Source organism: Vombatus ursinus, unplaced genomic scaffold (genome assembly GCF_900497805.2).
Source record: "Vombatus ursinus unplaced genomic scaffold, bare-nosed wombat genome assembly UNPS02014179.1, whole genome shotgun sequence".
In the NCBI taxonomy this organism is placed as follows: Eukaryota; Metazoa; Chordata; class Mammalia; order Diprotodontia; family Vombatidae; genus Vombatus; species Vombatus ursinus.
Genome location: NW_020953957.1, coordinates 3,549,335 through 3,570,173, shown reverse-complemented (window position 1 = coordinate 3,570,173; position 20,839 = coordinate 3,549,335). Strand labels below are relative to the sequence as shown.

The following is a 20,839-nucleotide window of genomic DNA, read 5'->3' as shown; positions in this document are numbered from 1 at the left end:
GGAAGGGATTATTCATCCATGATAAAGCATTGACATTCAACTGAACATAGTTTCCCAGAGTGATTCATGTGGTTGGTTTGTGTTCATAAACCAGAGGGAGGAGCTTCAGTCCTTCACATCTTGGCTACTTTGTTCTCCCAAAAGTAGTTGTTTGTCCTTAGTTCTCAAAGAGGACCACGACATCAGGGAGGTGATGCCATGATATGAAAGTGAATTGGATTTAAGTGAAAGAGGGCTGTGCAAAGTCACCAGCCTTGTTTTCTCATCTGGAGCCATCTGGGTCCAGTGGCAAGATATAGATCAGGATGACTGGAAATTGCCCTGTTTGTGATGGCAGACTTTGGCCCTTTTAAGCTAAGGTCTTTAACAGGTCTCAGTTTGACTGAGGCAATGCCCAATCAATAATTAAACTACATCAATTAAGTCACATCTCACAAATTAGTTAATTTTTTAGGAATTTAGATGTTAGGTTATTTGGATCATCTAAGTTTAATATTCATATTGGTTTTCTGTGGTTTCTTTAAGCATAACATAATTTCCATGTTTATATCTGCATATATTATGAATTTTTACTTTTGCTTTGTTTTATAGTGTGATTGCTATTCCTGTTTTTGGATGTATCTAGTGTATAGTCAATTTTGTTCCAATCTTTTATTTTGTATTCTATGTATGTCTTTGTTTTTTAGATGTGTTTCTTGTAAGCAACAGATTATGGGGTTTTATTTTCTTATCCAACCTGTCATTTTTTGCTTTTACTGGATTGTTGGATACATCCCCACTTAAAGTCATGAGTTAAGTTTATGTTTCTTCCATTCCTGTCTCTTGTATTGCTTGGGTTTGGTTTTTTGGTTTGGAGCTTTTTTTTTTTTAAATTAGGCCTTTTCTTTGGTTCCTCAGGCAGTCTTTTGTCTCTTAAATTAATCTGTTTTGCTTAATCTACCTTGATGCAACCCTATTCCCATCGTCTCTCTTCTAGACTCTCCACCACCCTCTTCACATTTAAGTCTTTGCCTGTTTAGTGGATTTATTTATTGATATTGTTCTCTAGTTATCTAATTCTTTCTTTTCCCCTCTTTCCTCTGTTAGTGTTTAGTTCAAAATCTCCCCTTCTTCCTCCTTTGCTTTTGTTAGTTTTTTTTCCCTTTTCTGTGCCTTTTTTCCAAGAATGATTTTTTTATCTTGCTCTCTTCATTGATTCTCTTCTCTTTCTATTCTGAACTTTTATTCTTTGATTCATAATTTGTCTAGTCCTTCTTTAATTTTTGTGTTCTTCATGGAATTAGAGTTTCTGAAGCACCAAGTCTGAGCTGCTTTCAAAAACTTCTGTTTTGTCTCCTAGATCACATTCCGTTGTCCCTTTCATCTCTTGCATTTCACTCATAGAAGCGGGAAGTGATGAAGATAGAAGCATCGTCCCACGGCAGAAATGACTGTGCATCATAAATTATGTGGTTCTGTTTCAGCTCCTGGTCTCCCCGTGATCATTCTCCTTCCCATGTGCCATGCAGTCTCCTCTCTGGGTCCATGTTCTCTCACCCTCCTGAGTGTCAGTTGCCCCCAGGAGCCCTGATCTCCCTTCCCCTGAGGCAGGATTTTGTCCATAGAGACATAACGCTCTCTCCAAGGAAGTGGTCTGCGTAGACATCAATTCCCCCCTGACTAGAGGTCCCTGTCTTTCATTACCATAGGAAAGCTTTTCCGTGGAAACCTCTTGCCCCCTTTCTTTCCCCTTGTTTCAATCTCTCTCTTTTGCTACCTCTCCCCTTCTTCTATACCCTCTCTTCTTGTCCAGTTACCACAAGGGTTGGTTATCTTTCTCTCATTGTTTACCCATGAAATGGATTACAATATATCACACATTCCACTCTGTGTTCCACTTCCTTTCTTCCCACTTAAGCACCTTCCTGTTCTACAATTTAATTCCATAAAATACATTGATTCATCTATGGGGAGGTGGGGAAGGTTGTGATGTTTAGTCCGTGGTGTTTCAGGCCTGCTCTTCCATTTTACAGATGAGGAAACTGAGGCAAGCAAAGGTTAAATGACTTCCTCAACGTCACACAGCTACTACTGAAGGCTGGATTTGAACTCAGGTCTTCCTTGACTCCAGGCCCAGCGCTCTATCTGTTGTACTACTTAGCTAGCTAGAAGGGGAACTAAACTTGTTATTTAGCTCCAGGGGGCAGAACAAGGAACAATGAATGGTTGGAAAATGCAAAGAGTCAAACTTAGACTTGATGTGAGAAAAAATTCCTCACAGCTGCATCTATCTTTCTCTTTCTGACTCCTTCCCCTTTAATTGATTTAATTACTATCTCTGTGCTGATGATTCTTATATCTAACTAACCTGCCCCAATTTCTCTACTGGCCTTCAATCTCACATCTCCATTTGCCTTTCAGACATATTGAACTAGACATCCAGTAGACATCTTAAACTCAACATGTCCAAAACAGAACTCATCATCTTTCCCCCTAAACCTTCTCCCCCCTCCCCCGTCCCTGTTTCTTATCATCCCTATTACTATAGAGGGCAACACCATCCTCCCATCCCTCAGGCTCACAACCTAAGAATCACCCTGGGTTCCTCACTATCTCTGAACTCACCCCACATCCAAGCTATTGCCTGTTGATTTCACCTTTGTGACTTCTTTCGAATACCATCCCTGCTTCTCCCCTCTGACACAGCTACCACTCTGGGGCTCACCCTCATCACCTCACACCTTGGTTATTGCAATAGCCTGCTGAAGTCTCCCCCCATTCTAATCTATCCTTCATTCAGCCACTAAAGTGAATTTTCTAAAGCATAGGTCTGACCACGTCACTCTCCTCTTCTCAGTAAATGCCAGTAACTCCCTATTGCTTTCAGAATCAAATACAAAATTCCAGTGGCTTTCTATTATCTCTTTCATAACCTGCCCCTTTCTTCCTTTCCCCTCTTCTGACACCTTACCCCCTGACACAGACTCTTTGATCTAGTGACACTGGCCTCCTGGCTGTTCCATGAACAAGACACTCCATCTCTCAGCTCTGGGCATTCTCTCTGGCTGTCCTCTGTTACTGGAGTGCTCTTCCTCCTCTGCTCCAACTACTGACCTCCCTGGCTTCCTTTAAGTCCCAACCTCTCTTAATTCCAGTGCCTTCCTTCTATTCATTATTTTCTATTTATCCTGTAGATAGCTTGCTTTGTATCAATTTGTTTGCATATTGTCTCCCCTATTAAATTATAAGTTTGACAACAGAGACTATCTATTGCCTCTTTTTGTATCCCTAGCGCTTAGCTTGGTGCCTGGAATACAGTAGGCACTTACTGATTCATCAGCTGAAGGTGATTATACCCCCAGGTACCTGCCCTAAATAGCTTCTAGGATTTATGCCTGACTCCAGTTAGATTTCAGTACCCTTTCCTTCAGACCTGATGTAGCTGCTCACATTGGACTCCTTCCCAGTCCCATTCCTGGTTCTTGTTTCTTTCTTTATTTGCCTTGAACTAAGTCAGTTTCTGCTGCTTTTCACAGGGTTTGGGGAGGGTGGAATGGATGGTCTGGACAGAGCTTCCAGACAGACACTGTGTATAGGCTTGGGGATCCCTAACCTAGGGGCAACCTAGGCAAATAGGAAGCCACATTCACTCCTCTACCCCCATTCCCTACCCTCTTGCAGTGGCAAAGCAGAGTAAATGTCTTTTGCTTGTTACAGCTGACAGGTGGATGGGCAGGGGACGGGACATTCTGGAAGAATCTCTGCAGTGAGGAGAGAATCCCTGAGTAGGTCTCAAAACACAAGCCTGTGCAGTAGGTGCTGACCCTGGGGTGCAGGGCAGTCCCTCGCTTAGGCAGCCCAAGCTCCAGTTGCAGCCACCCCTTGATCTCCTCTCTGCCAACATGTCTCTTTCCAGCAAACCGACCTTGCACAAGGCAGACCTGAAGGAGATAAGGGTCATCATGAGGGTGGATTTTAATGTTCCCATGAGAAACAAAGATATAACCAACAACCAGAGAGTCAGGGCTACTCTTCCTAGCATCGATTACTTCTTGGATAATGGAGCCAAGCCCATTGTTCTGATGACAGGCTGACCTGATGGTATCCCTGTGCCTGACAAACATTCCTTGGAGCCCATGGCTGCAGAGCTCAAATCCTTGCTGGGCAAAGGTATTCTGTTCCTGAAGGATTGTGTGGGTCTAGCAGTGGAGAAAGCCTGTGCTAACCCACCTAACAGGTCTCTCATTTTGCTGGAGAATCTTTGCATCCATATAGAAGAAGGAAAAGGCAAAGATGCTTCTGGGAACAAGATCAAAGCCAAGCCAGCCAAAGTAGAAGCCTTCCACGCATCCCTCTCCAAGTGGTGGGGTGTATATGTCAATGAAGCTTTTGGTACTGCTCACCACACCCACGGTTCTATAGTGGGAGTAGATCTGACCCAGGACACATGTGGTTTCCTCATGAAAAAGGAGCTGACTTATTTTGTCAAGGCCCTGGAGATCCCAGACAGGCCTTTCCTGGCCATCTTGGGTGGAGCTAAAGTTGCTGACAAAATCCAGTTGATCAACAATGTGCTCAATAAAATCAATGAGACTTTATTATTGGCGGTGGAATGGGTTTCATCTTCCTCAAGGTGCTCAACAACATGGAGATCAGAACTTCTCTTTTTGGTGAAGAGGGGGCCAAGATTGTCAAAGATCTGAAGGCCAAGGCTGAGAAGAATGGTGTCAAGATCACTTTGTCTATTGACTTCATTACAGTGGACAAGTTTGATAAGAATGCCAAGACTGGACAAGTCACATTGGCCCCTGGCATCCCTGCTGGGTGGATGGATTTGGACTGTGGCCCTGAGAACAGATAGAAGTACATGGGAGCTGTGGTACCCGGCCAAACAGATTGTGTGGAATGGACCCATTGGAGTACTTGAGTGGGAAGCCTTTGTTCCAGGAACCAAAGAGCTAATGAACAATGTGGCAGAGGCCACCAAGAGGAGCTGTATCACTATCAGAAGTGATGAGGATCCTACTGCTTGCTGTACCAAATGGAACACTGAGGACAAAGTCAGCTGTGTAAGCACTGGGGGTGGTGCCAGCTGCTAGAGGGCAAAGTCCTCCCTGAGCAATGTCTAATGGATTCCACTTTCCTGCCTGCTGGTGCCTGTGCTCAACCCTTCCGACGTGACCTTGCACTGCTTCCTGTCCCTTTCCTTGGCATTAGGCAAGTTTCTCCTTCAAGACTCAACCAGTGGCCAGAAGATGGGGCAATGGGAGCCCCAGAAGCAGCTCAACCCAACTTTGTGGTTCCTGGGTGTGCCTGTTGTCAGATCTCACTTGAACACTTGAACCCATTTAGTGTGTCTAAACCATTGTTGTGATATGTATTATATATATATGTAGATGTAGATGTAGATGTATGTAATACATATCACATGTATGTATTATAGATGTATCTATACATTGTACATATGTATATATGTATATGTTTATATACATATTTTATAAATACATGTATTTATTTATATTATGCCTTTAGAAAGAGAAAAAAAAGCTAAAGCTGCTGTTAGCTATACTTTCTTGAAATAATTTGTTCTGTTCAGCTTTGTCAGCAGCTGTTTTTGTCATTACCCATACACAGTATGGAAACAAAAAGAAACTCCAGTTTAGGGGGGAGGGGGAAAGGTTGATCTGTTAAATAAACGTTTCATAAAAGTGCAAGCTCAAAATACACACACACACACACACACACACACACACACACACAAGCTTATGAGTCAGTTTGAGGACCCTGTCTGATTATGGAAGCTGGTTGGGGAGGGGTACCAAGTGAGCTTAGCATTCTTCTATGTTAATTCATAAGGCCGCTACCTTGTTGGGTTTCATGTTTTCTTTTCTTCTAGTTTCACCTGTGTTCTAAATGGTGCCTCTTCCCTCTTTAGTGGATTTTGGAATCAGTGGGGTTTGGAGAAAATGTTTAGTCCACCATTTTGTTGGTCACATGACCTTTAAATTGAGCAAATTAAATCCTGAGCACAGTTTCAATTTGTTCTAAGGAAAAACCAGTCTATATTTAAGGGGTGGGGTGGGGTGGGGTATGACAGTGTTAAGGCATTACTCCCACCACAAAATGTCTTCATAATTGACTCCCATCTGTCTTTCCAGGCTGACTTCACATTTCTCTCCCTCTCATCTACCATGTTCTGGAAAGCAATTTGAAATTATACTAAAAAACGAATAAAATGCTTGCATTCTTCAACCCAGGGACCCCAAAGATCAGAAGGTCCCATAGCCCACATTCATCATGGCACTTTTTGTGGTAGCAAAGAGCTAGAAACAAAGTAGATTGATTAGGGAATGGCTAAATAAATTATACATGAATGTAATGGATCACTACTACAATATAAGGAATGATGAGTGTGAAGAATTCAGAGAATGGGGAGAGTTATATGAAGTGATGCAGTTAAGTAAGCAGAACCAAGGAAAACAATATACATTATTGCAATATTTTAAATGGAAAGAATGGCAGCCAAAAATCCTAAATGTTGTCATTGTAACGACCAAGTACGGCCTAGAAGAAAAGTGAGAAATACCTCTCTTCTTTACATTAAAAAAAAAAAAGAAAAAAGCTGGCTTTCTTGCTGTCTCCATGTCTTTGCAGAGGCTATCTTCATATGAGAAATGCTCACACTTCTCCCATCCTCACCTCTTCAGTCAATCAACAAGCATTAATCTGTTACTGTGTGCCACGGACTGTATATAGAGGAGCCCTCATAGACCCTGGTCCCCTAATCCTGCCCTCCTGGTGCTTACATTCTACTTCTCAAAATCCCTAGTTCTCTTCAAGGCTTCTCTGATCCTCCTCAGTCTTCAGTAATTTCTCACCTTGTACCAGGCACTAGGGTAAGAAAAGGATGGGGAGAGAGAGAAAGAAAGCGATGGGGAGAGAGAGACAAAAATGAAAACAGCCCCTGCCCTCCAGGACCGTACATTTTTCTGCCTTTTGTGTTTACTAATTTACTAATTACGTATTTACTAATCTGTGGCCATGTTGTTTTCCTTCCCTCACTGGAATTGAGGACAAGAATTGGGTTCGCTTTTGTCTTTGAATCACCAGTGCCTATGCACAATGCTTCCTGAATTAAATTGAATTGGCTCCTAAGGGTTCTCAAAGCAGGGATCATGTCTTATTTCTGTATCCCTTGATTGGCTGAAAACAAAGTAGGATCATCAGCTGGTGGAGTTAGAGACAGAGGGGATATTAGAAATCGCCTAATCCAGGGCCTCGAGGCCACATGTGGCCCTCTAGGTCCTGGGGTGCATCCTTTTGATTGAGTCCAAGTTTTATAGAACCCGTGGCCTAGTGCAAGGCCTATGTTTTACAGATGAGGAAACTGAGGCACTGAGCAGGAAGGCAATTTACCCACAGTCACACAGACAATAAATGGCAGAACCAGGATCAAAACCAGGGTCACCTGACCCTAATCCCAGTGGTTCTCCCACTGCACCATGCTGCTCAGACATTCAATAAACACTTGGCTGAATAATACAATGGTCCTTTTCTATTCTTCTTTTCTGTTCCTGTTTCAAGTCAGATTGACAAGTGACTATTGGGGCATTTAAGGACCAAAATGATTCAGTAAGAAGCCCTACTTATGAAACAAAGCCACTTGACAGCACCCTCTCTGTGACTTACTTGTAAGAAGAAGTCTGCCACTGAACATGTATGCAAGCTTCGTAGTGAGTGGTCGGCTAGTTTGATTGGTGGTTTAACTACAATATTTCATCACTGTTGCAAAAATGAGCTGAGTCCCTAAAAAGGAAACAAGTAAAACAGGCAGTCCAACCTTTTTTCAGTCATCTTACCAGAGTTTTGCTTCTAAGGTAAACTCATTTTTTATACTTCTTTCTTCATTAGTCTAAAAGAAATTGTTCTCCTAAAGAAATCATCAGCTAAGTAACCTTTCTGTTCATTTAAGTGGTAAAATCTTGCCTGTTTATATATTTTTTGGTTTTTTTTTTAGGAAGAGGTTCTCTTTAAATGGTTGGGAAATAACATCGTCCTGAAGGGTAAAGTTGGTGTAACTGAAGCACTCCAGGATTTAGTCAAACAAAAATTGTTTTAAGGTATATTTCACTTTATCCATGCTTTGATTTTGTCAAATATTTGGGGTTTTGAAATTAATTTTCAATTGTTTCCTCCTTTTTCTCTGTGTGCATAAGTAAGAAACAAGCTCCCAGGGGAACCACATGATTTTCTCCTTTTTTATGACTTCAGAGAATGAGTTCAGTGGCTTTAAATTTATTTCACAGGGACAATGTTAAACCAATCAATGAATCAACAAACATGTATTAATCATCTGCTTTGTGCCAGGCATTCTGCTGAGTGCTACAAACACAAAGCAACAGTAAAATCAGTCCTCTGCCTCTACGGAGCTTGCATTCTAAAAAGAGAGACACCACACACATCTTGTATCTGTACATACAAAATACAGAGTAGATGGAAGCCACAGATGGGAAAGCACTTGCACCTGGTGGGTCTAGGAAAAGTCTCCCACAGAAGGTAGCACTTCAACTGAGTCCTGAGGGGAGCCAGGGAGTCTAAGAGTTGGAGGAAAGGAAGAAGGGGGATAGCCAGTACAGAGACACAGTGTGGTTTGTGAAAAACAGTGAGTGGTCCAGTGGACCATAGAGGGCATAGTGCAGAATAATGGGTTAAACAGTTGGAAAAGTAGGAAAGGGCCAAGTTGTGAAGAGTCTTAAATGCTAAACAGAGGAATATACATATGTACATATGTATATGTGTATATGTATATATATTTGTAAATAGTTATTTTATTTTTTCCAATTGCATGTAGTCTTCAACATTCATTTTTATAAGATTTTGAGCTTCAATTTTTTTTTCCTCTCTCCTCCTCAAGATGGCAAGCAATCTGATATAGGTTATACATGTGCAATCATGGAAACATAATTCCACATTGGTCATGTTGTGAAAGAAGAAAGTTATTTTAATTTGCATTTCTCTAATCAATAGCAATTTTGAGCATTTTTATATGACTATAGATGGCTTTAATTTCTTCATCTGAAAACTGCCTATTCATACCATTTAGCAATTGGAGAGTGACTCGTATTCTTATAAATTTGACTCAGTTCTCTACATATATTTGAGACATGAGGTCTTTATCAGAAACATTTGCTGTAAAAATTGTTTCCAGTCTTTCTGTTTTCCTTCTAATCCTGGTTGTGTTGGTTTTGTTTGTGCAAAACCTTTTTAATTTAATGTAATTAAAATTATCCATTTTGCATTTCATAATGTTCTCTATCTCGTTTGGTCATAAATTCTTCCCTTCTCCATAGATCTGACAAGTAAACTATTCCTTGCTCTCCTAATTTGCTTATGGTATTACCCTTTGTGTCTTAATCATGTACCCATTTTGACCTTACCTTGATAGAAGGTGTAGGATGTTGGTCTATGCCTAGTTTCTGCCATACTACTTTCCAGTTTTCCCAGTAGTTTTTGTCAAATAGTGAGTTCTTATCCAGAAGCTGGAGTCTTTGGGTTTATCAAACAGTAGATTACTACAGTCATTCACTACTGTATCTTGTGTACCTAATCTATTCCACTGGTCCACCACTCTATTTCTTAGCCAGTACCAAATAATTTTGATGATTGCTGCTTTATAATATAGTTTTAGATCTGGTACAGCTAGACCACCTTCTTTGCATTTTTTTTCATTAATTCCCTTGATATTCTTGAACTTTTGTTCTTCCAGATGAACCTTATTATTTTTTTCTAGCTCTATAAAATAATTTTTGGTAGTTTGATTGGTATGGCACTGAATAAGTAAATTAATTTAGGTAGAATTGTCATTTTTATTATATTAACTCAGCTACCCATGAGTAATTGATATTTTTCCAATTGTTTAGATCTTACTTTATTTGTGTGAAAAGTGTTTTGTAACTGTGTTCGTATAGTTTCTGGGTTTGTCTTGGCAAGTAGACTCCCAAATATTTTATATTATCTACAATTATTTTCTTGCTGCTGGGCTTTGTTAGTAAAATGTAGAAATGCTGATGATTTGTGTAGGTTTATTTTATATCCTGCAACTTTGCTAAAGTTGTTAATTATTTCAAGAAGTTTTTTAGTTGATTCACTAGGATTCTCTAAGTATACCATCATATCATCTGCACAGAGTGATAGTTTTGTCTACTCATTGCCTATTCTAAATCCTTCCATTTCTTTTTCTTATTGCTAAAGCTAAAATTTCTAGTACAATATTGAAAAATAGCGGTGACAAGGGGCATCCTTGTTTCACCCCCAATCTTATTGGGAAGGCTTCTAGCTTATCCCCATTACAGACAATGCTTTCTGACGGTTTTAGATAGATCCTACTTGTCATTTTAAGGAAAGCTCCTATTCCTATGCTCTCTAGTGTTTTTAATAGGAATGGGTGCTATATTTTGTCAAAAGCCTTTTTTTTTGCATCTATTGAGTTAATTGTATGATTTCTGTTGGTTTTCTTGTTGATATGATCAATTATGATAATAGTTTCCTGTTATTGAACCATCCCTGCATTCCTGATATAAATCCCACCTGGTCATATTGTATTATCCTAGTAATAAATTGCTGTAATCTCTTTTCTAATATTTTATTTAAAATTTTTACGTCAATATTCATCAGGGAAATTGGTCTATAATTTTCTTTCTCTGTTTTGGCTCTTCCTGGTTTAGGTATCAGCACCATATCTGTGTCATAAAAGGAATTTGGTAGGACTCCTTCTTCACCTATTTTTCCAAATAGTTTATATAGTATTGGAATTAATTGTTTTTTAAGTGTTTGGTAGAATTCACTTGTATATCAATCTGGCCACCTGATTTTTTCTTAGGTAGTTCATTGATGGCGGGTTCAATTTCTTTTTCTAAAGTGGAGTTATTTAAGTATTTTATTTCCTCTTCTGTTAATCTGGGCAATTTATATTTTTATAAATATTCATCCATTTCACTTAGATTGTTAGATTTATTGACATACAGTTGGACAAAATAGCTCCTAATTATTGCTTTAATTTCCTCTTCATTGTTGATGAATTTACCCTTTTCATTTTTGATATTGGTAATTTGGTTTTCATCTTTTTTTTAAATTAAATTAACCAAAGGTTTATTTATTTTATTTTATTTTATTTTTATAAAACCATCTCTTAGTCTTACTTATTAGTTCAATAGTTTTCCTGCTTTCAATTTTATTAATCTGTCCCTTGAGTTTCAACAGAGGAATTTATATTTAATCCTAGAGGTAATGGGGAGCCACTGGAGTTTATTGAGTAGGGGCCTGTTGGAGGTAGTGACATGGTCACACACATCCTCATGTTAGGAAAATCACTAGTAGCTGTGTTGAGGATGGATTTGTAGTGGAGAGAGGAATCCATTAGCAGCTATAGCAATGGCCCAAGCAAGAGGTGATAAGGGTCCAACTGGCATGGTAGTTTTGTGAGTGGAAAGAGATGAGTATATATGTGTGTATGCAGACACACATATACACATGCATATATACATGTGTGTATATATGCATGTATACATGCACATACATATATGTGTACATGATATTGAAGAGAAAAAAATTCCAAGATTTGGCAACTGATTGGATGTGTGGAGTAAGCAAGAAAAAAGAAAGTCTGGGATAACACTGAGGTTTCAAAAGCATGTAATAGCTGCATGACCTGGGTCAAGTCATTGCTCTTCAAATACATCATCTGCAAAATGAGGGAGTTGGGCTAGATCTTCCTTAAGGTTTTTTTCAGCTCTCAAAAGACAGGTTTGATTCTATGATTCTTGCATACAATCTCAGACACAGGCAACTCAGAAGATCTCTACCTGCCAAGTTTTTACCTTGTCTTTTTTTTTTTTTGCCTCAGAGGAATAAAAAAATGGGATCAAGTCCCTCCAAACCAATGACAAGCACTGGTAAGTTCTGGACTTGCAACCACACTGTCTTTTTCAGTCAGCCCTTAGCATGAGCCTCTTGGAAGAGCCTGGGCTCTTCTAATTTAATGGGCTATGCTTTGAACAAGTGCTTGAGTAGCATAATGGGAAACCACTGATCATCCCATCCCTGCAGATGTGAAAATAGTTTCACTATAGCCCTAAGAGATGAAAAGAGGGAAATGAGAGTGACGCTGCCCTTGGCCTGTGAATATGGGATGGTTCCTGTTCTCACTGATGGAACAGCTAGAGGAGATCTAGGGGATAGTTCATTTGGTGCCCCCCCCCCCCGCCCCGCTGCCTTGAGTGGTCACAGGTTTTCTGGTTAATTCGTATGTGTGGGGCGGGGTAGGGGGAATATTTTCAGAATAGGTGTTTTCTCCTGTAACTGCTATATCTTCTTCTCCTACTGTCAAATAGTGCTCATGCAATACAAATAACCCTGCCTACTAAATAGGAACTTTAGCCTTTGGAAGTGACATGTCACATGTCCTCAGTTCTCAGTAGGTTAAGGGCAAGAATTATAGAAAAGGATGGGAATAGGCAGTCAGTCTAGCACAGGGGGTCCAGGAATTAGTTTTCTTTTCTTTTTTTTTTTTAACATCTTGTTAACTATATTTCATTTGGTTTCTTTTTTTAATTCTACCTATTTTGTGCATTTAAAAACATTATTCTGAGTAATTCTGGGTAATCCATAGACTTCAACAAGCTGCCAAAGGGATTCTTGATGCAAAAGCTTAAGGACCTGTAGTCTAGCAGAAACGAAAAATGAGCTAGAAATTGAGGCGGATGGGGTAGAGAGAACCCTAGCCTTGGTTCTTATGGTCCATTACATTCCCATATAAACTCAGAAGACCTAGGTTTGAATCCTGGCTTGGCCACTTACTGGTTGTTATCAACTTGAACAAATCACTTACCATCTCTCTCTGGTTTCATGGCTGTAAAACAAGTTTCCATGAGTTTCCTCAGTTTTCAAGACTAAAAAAACAGTGGGTTGCACTAGGTGGCTTCTGCAGGCTGTTCCATCTTTAAATTGGTGATCTATGAGCCCACAACCTCAAACATTTCCTCATCTGTAAAATGAGGGGGTTGGACCAGGTGATTTTTTTTTTTTTTAGCTTCCAACTCTAATGTCCCATAATTCTCTGAACTTAGTCCTGGTTTTGTTACTAGACTTAGGAAAGTCACCTTTATTATTTTTAATTATTTATCACTATTATTATATTCAACTTGATTATTAACTAAATAAAACCATATTAGGAATGCACATCTACTGTTCCTCTCCCTAACCAAAAAGAAAAAAATCCTATATTGCAATTCGATTACAATTATTTGTTCTTTTTGTCTTATCTACATCATGTCATTCTATTTCTGCAGATAATTGAGAGTTGACTACATTCAGTTCAATTTAATAAGCATTTTTTTAGCACCTCCTATGGGACAGGCATTATATTACCTTTTTGGAATACAAAGACAAAAATGAAATAGTCCCTGCTGTCAAAAGCTTACATTCTACTGGGGAGAAACAAAACGTACTTAGAGAAATGTATACAGAATAGATGCTGAGTAAATACAAAGTAACTGTCAGGGTGGGGTTGCAGTGGAGAGAGATAGAGAATTAGAGAAAGAGAGACAACCAGAGACAGAGAGAATCAGAGCCAGGGTCAGAGAGAGGGAGAGGGAGAGAGAGAGAGAAAGAGAGAGAGAGAAAGAGAGAGAGAGAGAGAGAGAACACTACAAATGTGGAAATCAGAAAAGGACCTGTTATTGGAGGCAAAAGGTAAGCTGAGCTAAAGCTAGGGATTGTCTGAGGTAGGGGGAAAAGCATTCCAGCCTGTGCAAACACACGGAAAAGTAGGTAGGTCAATTTGGCTGGAATACAGAGCACGTGAGGGGGAGTCACGTGCAATCGCTCTAGAAAGAGAGGTTGTGAGGGTCTCTGATTGACAGACAAGAGGCTGTATTCTATCCCAGGATCCACAGAAGCATCTTGGGCAGGGGAGCAGGACAATCCTGTGTGTTCTTTTAGACACATTTTGGCACCTGTGTGGAGGGTGGATTGGAGCAGAATGAGGCTGGAGGCAGGAAGACCATTTGGGAGGCTCATGCCATAAGTCCAGGCAAGGAGTGATGAGGGCCTGCACTAAAATGATGGAGTATGAATAAACAGAAAAGGACAGAAGGGAGAGCCCTGGGGAGATAGAATTGACAGGACTGGGCAAACGGACATAGAGGGGTGGGGGGAAGGGAGGAGTCAAAGGTGACTGATTCTGAGGTTGCAGTCTTGGTTCTAGATGGACAAAATAGCTAATGGGTAACGTGGAGCATAGCATGATAAGGCCTTTGTGATTACATACTCCCAACTGGCCTTTATCCCACCCTCTCCCACCTTCTCCAGAGGTTTGTCCTGTTGGTCATGGTCCCCCTCCTTCTCAACCCTTTAAAAATCTTCAATCTTTTTTATCCAATACCTTCTTCCCTACTGTGAAAGAATAATGATTCCATGACAGAAATAGGGAAGTTTGGAGGAGGGAGGGAGCAGTTTTGGACATGGAGAATTTGAGATGCTTATGAGACATCCGGTAATGCAGTATTAGTATTCAGGCGATAAGATTGGGGAGGATGTATAGATTCGGGAGTCCTCTAAATGGAGGGAATTGACAGCCTCTAGGTGCTGATGAAGTCTGTCTAAAAGAGCTTGGAAAGAAAAGGAACCAGGACAGAGTCCTTTAGTCAATCAATAAGTATTCATTTATTTAATTTTTTTTTAAAGGCAATTGGGGTTAAGTGACTTGCCCAGGGTCACACAGCTAGTAAGTGTCAAGTGTTTGGTCTGAGGTCGGATTTGAACTCAGGTCCTCCTGACTTTAGGGCCTGTGGTCTATCCACTGCACCACCTAGCTGCCCCAATGAGTGTTTATTAAATGCTTGCCCTGTGCCAGGAACACATCGCTCTGAATCTCTTCTAAGTGCTAGAGATACAAGCAACAACAGCCCCTCTCCTCAAAGTTTACAATCTAACAGGAGACAGGCTGTACACATAGAAGCATGTACAGTAAAGGTAACCTGCGACGGAAGGCACTAGCCCCTGGGGGACAGGGGGGCCTCCCACACAAAGGGCTTTGAGCCGAGTCTTAAAGGAACCCAGAAATTCCAAGAGGTGGCATTGAGGAGGGAGGAAATTTCAGGCATATGGGTCAGCCGGCACAAGCGGCAGAGAGAAGGGATTTGGAGCACTGTGAGAACAGCAAGGAGAGGCAGGCAGGCAGGAGGGGGCCAGGTGGTAAAGAGCTTTACCTACCAAAGAGTTCAGAGAGGGAGTCCCAGAAGTCTTGGTGCAGTTTTAAACTTTAATAGTGATAAAGCTCTAAGACTTCTGGGACACCCTGTATTTGATTCTGGAGGTTGCAGAGAGCCCCTAGAATGTATTGAGAAGGTAGGTGCAAATCAGGAAAACCACTTTGGTGACTGTATGTATGGAAAATGGATTGGAGACCCGAGGCAGGGTGAACAGGGTGAGGCAGCTATTGTACTATTCCAACTAATGAGCAGAGTGGACTTTGTGGGAATGGAGATAGAAAGGGTAGATGCCTCCAAAAATATTGTGAAGGCACAACAAAGAACTGGACAAGATGGGTGAGAGCGAGCAGTCAAGGGTGACAGTCTCAACTTGGATGATTAGGATGATAGTGTTTCCCTCGATAGGGAAGCTGGGATGAGGGATGGGTTGGGGGATAAGAGATAACAGGGTCTGTTTTGGTCTCCACAGTTAGAGAGTGATGCCTTGATGATGACCCAGAAAAGGGAACTTAGAAGCAGTCAGACAGACAGAAAGAACTAGGAGAGGGCAGTATAACGAAAACCCAGGTAGAAGAAAGAATCCAGGAGTAGAGGATGGTCAGGGAGGATGGGGACTGAGGAGAGGCCGCTGGTTTTAGCATTGGCAGCCTTGGAAGCCAGATCGAAGTTGAGAAACGGAAGGTGAGGTGGAGGCGACAAAGACAGACAGCTTTTTCTAGGAGTTTGGCAGTGAAAGAGAGGATGATAGCTTGAGAGGCTAACAGGGCCATGGGGTACTTTTTTTTAAAGGCTAGGGGAGATCTAGGCACATTTGTACACAGTAGGGAAGAAGGTATTGGATAAAAAAGATTGAAGATTTTGAAGAGTCGGGGAGGAGGGGGACGATGATCAATGGAGCAAACCTCTGGAGAAGGTGGGAGAGGATGGGATAAAGGCCAGTTGGGAGTATGTAATCACAAAGGCCTTATCATGCTATGCTCCACGTTACCCATTAGCTATTTTGTCCATCTAGAACCAAGACTGATGAACGATCGTAGTTCAGAGTGAGGGGATACATATTGGTGCCAGTAAGAATTGATTGCAGTAGCCTTTGGTGGATATGCATATGTGTGTATAAATGTATATATATATATATATATATACCCATATATACACAATATTCAAACACATGTACATTCACACACTATATTATATATATGTGTGTATATATATATGTGTATATATTTATATATACACAAACACATACATATACACGATTCTTTCTCCTTTTCCTGTGTCAGCCAAGGTGAAAGATACAGGGCAATATCAAAACCTAAACTACATGCCCTTACTTATTTGCACAGATGCTATATGAAAGTAGAATGTAAGCTCCTTGAGGAAAGGAATTTTTTTTGTTTTTGTCTGTTTCCCCACTTAATGCTTGTAAATTTTAAACATAATAGCTGACATTTATATAGCACTTTGTGGCTTATAATTCTTCACTCACTTCTCATTTGATCCCAACAGCCCTCTAAGACAGGTATTATTATCCCCATTTTACAGATGAGGAAATTGAGGCTGAGAGAGCTTAAATGTCCTGGCCAGGGCCATAGTAAGTGTCTGGGGCAGAATTGGCATCCAAGGGCTTCCTAAGACTAGTGTACTCTCTACTGTGGTGTTCTGTCTCTTAAAGATGTTCTTGTTTGTTTTCATAGCTAGTCAAGAATTTGAGAGTCCCTACTGATCTAATTCCCAATTCCACTTGCATTAAGTCTTCACCTGTAGCCATCTTCTGAGGTACAATGGAGCTCCTCACTGGACAAAGGGCTCCCTAACATATATTTGTATTCCATTGTAGAAGAACCATACAGCACATCAACAGAAGCCACACACGCTGGTATACCAGATTGCCCAATTGCTCTCGAGAAGTAAGTTGATCTCTGACCCTCTTTACCTGGGGTCAAGGATGTTTTTGGTTTTGTGTTGGGAGATAATAGCTCTGAGAGGAAAGGGATATTGAAATTTTATTAGCTCTCCAGACCTTCTCTACCACGCAATTTTCATATGTTGTCTTCCTCCATTAGAATGTAAGCTCCTTGAGGGCAGGGACTGTCTCTCTAGTATTTGTATCCCCAGGGCTTAGTACAGGGGTGGTATGAATTTAATGCTTGTTGACTTGAACTTTAACAATTTATGCCTTTGATTCAGTGATGGCTAGGAGAGATAAGATTGGGGTGACAAGGATAAATTCAGTAAATAATGTTTATATTTTGTGAGTGTTCTTATAGTAAAACAAGGCTACATTCTGGTTTGGATTTCAAAGGGCTCATTTATCCCCCCCTTTGCCAAAACAGAATATACCCTTACTTACTTATGGCATTTGTTGCTGGGGTCCTTCTGACGCTTCTGGTCACTGCCATCATCTTCGTCATCAAGAAGAGCTGTTCCAAACGTAAGTGGTCCCTAAAAGAGGTTCAAGGACTCTTCTCTATAGAGAAGCACTTGTAAAGTGATCTTCCTAAAGCCATGTCACAGACACCCCCACCCCACAACTCCAGTGGTTCCTTGTTACTTCCAGGATCAAACAAATTCCTCCATTTGGCTTTTTAATCCCTTCACAAGCTGGCCTCTTCCTAGCTTTCCAGTCTTTTTATATTTTATGATCCAATGACATCGACCTTCATGTTATTCTTCACATAGAACATTCCATCCCCCATCTCTGCACCTCATCACTGGCTGGAATGCTGTGCCACCCCAGTCTTACCTTCTAGCTGACCTGGCTTCCTTTAAGACTCAGACCTCACCTTCCTTAAGAGGCTTTTACCATCCTGACCACTAGTTCCTCCCCTTTGTACCTCCATTTACCCTGTGTATAACTTACGTGCATATAGTTGCTGGCATGGAGTCTCCATTATAAAGTCAGCTCCTTGAAAGCAGGCACTTCGCTTTTGCCTTTCTATCACCAGTATACAGCAATATATGGCATATATACTAAACTAAGCACTCCATTGCTTTTTTTAGTGAGTGAATTATTGGAAAAAAAAACCAAAACCACACTGCCTTATCTCTCTTCACCACTACCTCAGGATTGGAGATTCCTGTTCCCAACCTCTCCCACCAGAGCCCCTAAGTAGGGAAGATAGCTTCTTCTTTCTCCAGGCCCAGTTTGTGAGGTCTGTCCCTCTTTCTCTTTGATCTTCTGACAGATCCAACCAGCGGCTCCCAGGCAATTCCCCTGGCCTCAGACCCTTCCCACACGGTAAGAGAATTCTGCATTTAGAGGACATTGAGCCAAAATGCCTTTATTTACTGCATGGAATGAGCAAGTTTAAGATCATTTGAGCCTTAACACTTCATCTGGACTTTTTAGCACCAGAAGCAGGAGCACCTTGGGCTTTCTGGGAAGCTAAGAGAAAGGACTCTGAGAAGGACTCTTTCTGATGCCTTTACATGGCCCTTAACCCTTCAATCCAAAGCTTTCCAGACTTCTGGTTCCTGCCGACCTAATGTCCCGCTTCCTTGGACAGGTTTTGCTCCAATGGCTCCCAACTCTTCATCTCACTCACTTCTTCTATTCTATGTCTTCTCAACAGTGTTGCCCCACTGCTGAGGAGGCCCTTACCTGTGCTGACATGTCTCTCAAAGATTCAGGAGAAAACAGAGTCTGCTTTACCCAAAACCAGCATGAAGAATTGGACCCCATTGTCTATGCACAAATCAAAGTGCAAACCAAAACCAGCCTTCCCATCAGTGGAAGTGGGGAGATGCGCTAGACCTGATGGCCCCGCCCTGAACTGTTTTCTCTTTTCCAGATTTTGGTCCCTTTCATCTTGTGCATCCCAACAATCCCTATATGGTTGTGACATATTTAAGTACTTAATCTAGTAATTTCTTTTTCTTTTTCTTTTTTGGTGAGGCAATCAGGGTTAAGTGACTTGCCCAGGGTCACACAGCTAGTAAGTGTCAAGTCTGAGGCCAAATTTGAACTCAGGATCTCCTGAGCTGCCCCTAATCTAGTCATTTCAAAATTAGCCATAGAAGGGATTGCTGATCCTCTGGCTTTGACTCAGTCTGTAAGACCATGGAAAGTAGGGACTATGTGTCTTTTGTAGACTATTATAGCTCCATGCAGCATATAAAGCTCAGTGAGTGCAATTAATGGTGTTAAGTGACTTTGGAGGAGCAGCTGGAAAATTCCAAATAAAGACACCTTATACAACCTTGGATTTTTCTTGATAGCTCATGCCTGAGCCCCCCAAACATTCTCTAAAGTTCAGAACCACAAGATCACAGGCCCTCAGGAAAAGGAGTCAGTTACCACAATGGCAAGGAAAAGCCAGAAGCCAGAAATGGGATTAAGTGCAATTTCTAAGGGATTAGGAATCTGAGGGAGAAAAGAGACAGAGGAAGAATAATCTGAGTAAAAGTCATTACATCCTTCCTCTTACAGTAGACTTATAGGCAAAGAAAAGGCTACAATGAGGGAAACCAAGTTTGGGAAAATGGTTAATAGTAAGCAGGAAAATGGAACATAAGCTAACCTAACCAGCCCCATGATGGCAGTGGAGCCCAAGAGAACTTTCCTCTTTGTTTCTGCTGGGCTGTTTGTCTCAGCAAGGGAGCTGGGGGTTTTCCCTAACTTCTGTGTGAGGTTCAATTCCTCATCCTCCTCTGTTGAAGGAACATACTTTATAAAGAGATATGAAAAAACAGAACCATCCTGTGATTCTCCACTACTAATTAAGAAATGAATCAAACTCCTCTTTCCCCTGCCTTCTTCAAGAGGGCTCGAGGTTCTACTTGTTTATTGGAGTCAGCAAGCCCTTATATAGGAGGGCATCTCACCTTTTTTCTTTCTCTGTGGCTGTGGGACCTGAGGTAAGATTGGCCAAACAGAATCATAGGGTTCCGGGCACCTTGACGGGTCATTTGGCCTACTAGTGTGAGAAGTGTGATTGGAAGATTCTCCAGGTGATCGGCAGGCTGGTGTCCCCTGGTGTTAATGTTTGTAATCTGACCATGTCTATACTTCTGTTTCCAGAATGAATTTATAATTTACTTGTGATATCCCTTACAGGTTCTCACTCAACAAAAGCTATGCCATTTAATTCTGGTGAAAGTTGGTAGCCCACAAAGCCCTGCGCTCTGCTGAAGTAGTCTGCACACCAAAAAAGTATAAGAACAATTAAATAACCCGGTCCATCCCCCAGACTCCAGATAAGGTTGACCCCTAATCACAGCTAAGATTTTATGGTATTATGACCAGGTCCTACCTGGGGTTCGTGGCACTATTTTCAGGAAAAATTTCTGTTGAAATAACCTACTGAGATTCCTAGAGAAACCTATGGTACCCTCCGGTACATTACTGTTCTATCCAGGAATTTAAAGGCTTACAGAGAAAATGTAGACATTCCTCCGTGCCAAATAATCAGATTTCACCCCTTGCCCATTTCTACTAATAGAAAGTACCTAAGTAGAGAGGTCTTTGGGTTGTTCTCTGGTTGCAGCCCTGATGAAGATGTTTTGCCTACCTGTAACCATAATTTATAATCTTTTGCAAGTGGAATTAAAGGCTGAGAGATTGATATCAGTTCCTGAGACGTAAGCCAGTA

At 41.1% G+C, this 20,839-nt stretch overlaps 1 protein-coding gene and 1 pseudogene across 2 annotated transcripts; both read left to right on the top strand.

Moving 5' to 3' along the window:
* Positions 1–3,881: 3,881 nt before the first annotated feature.
* On the top strand, positions 3,882–5,353 carry LOC114041772 (annotated as a pseudogene).
* Positions 5,354–7,643: 2,290 nt separating this feature from the next.
* On the top strand, positions 7,644–19,942 carry CUNH1orf162 (chromosome unknown C1orf162 homolog). Of its 2 annotated transcripts, XM_027860361.1 has the most exons (8): positions 7,644–7,856; positions 7,997–8,099; positions 10,704–10,739; positions 11,882–11,930; positions 17,086–17,155; positions 17,582–17,679; positions 18,434–18,486; positions 18,821–19,942. In XM_027860361.1, exons 4-8 carry the CDS (start codon positions 11,894–11,896, stop codon positions 18,998–19,000), a joined length of 438 nt encoding a protein of 145 aa, XP_027716162.1. In that variant the 5' UTR covers positions 7,644–7,856; positions 7,997–8,099; positions 10,704–10,739; positions 11,882–11,893; the 3' UTR covers positions 19,001–19,942. The 2 variants fall into 2 exon arrangements, with proteins under 2 accessions (XP_027716162.1, XP_027716161.1); XM_027860360.1 differs by lacking the exon at positions 10,704–10,739.
* Positions 19,943–20,839: the final 897 nt, after the last annotated feature.

Excerpts from the sequence above, each read along its gene's own strand:
- CUNH1orf162 (XM_027860360.1), top strand. The coding sequence starts at position 11,894 with ATGGGATCAAGTCCCTCCAAACCAATGACAAGCACTG. Across the intron at positions 17,156-17,581 it reads TGCCCAATTGCTCTCGAGAA|AATATACCCTTACTTACTTA; the intron begins GTAAGTTGATCT and ends TTGCCAAAACAG. Across the intron at positions 17,680-18,433 it reads CAAGAAGAGCTGTTCCAAAC|ATCCAACCAGCGGCTCCCAG; the intron begins GTAAGTGGTCCC and ends ATCTTCTGACAG.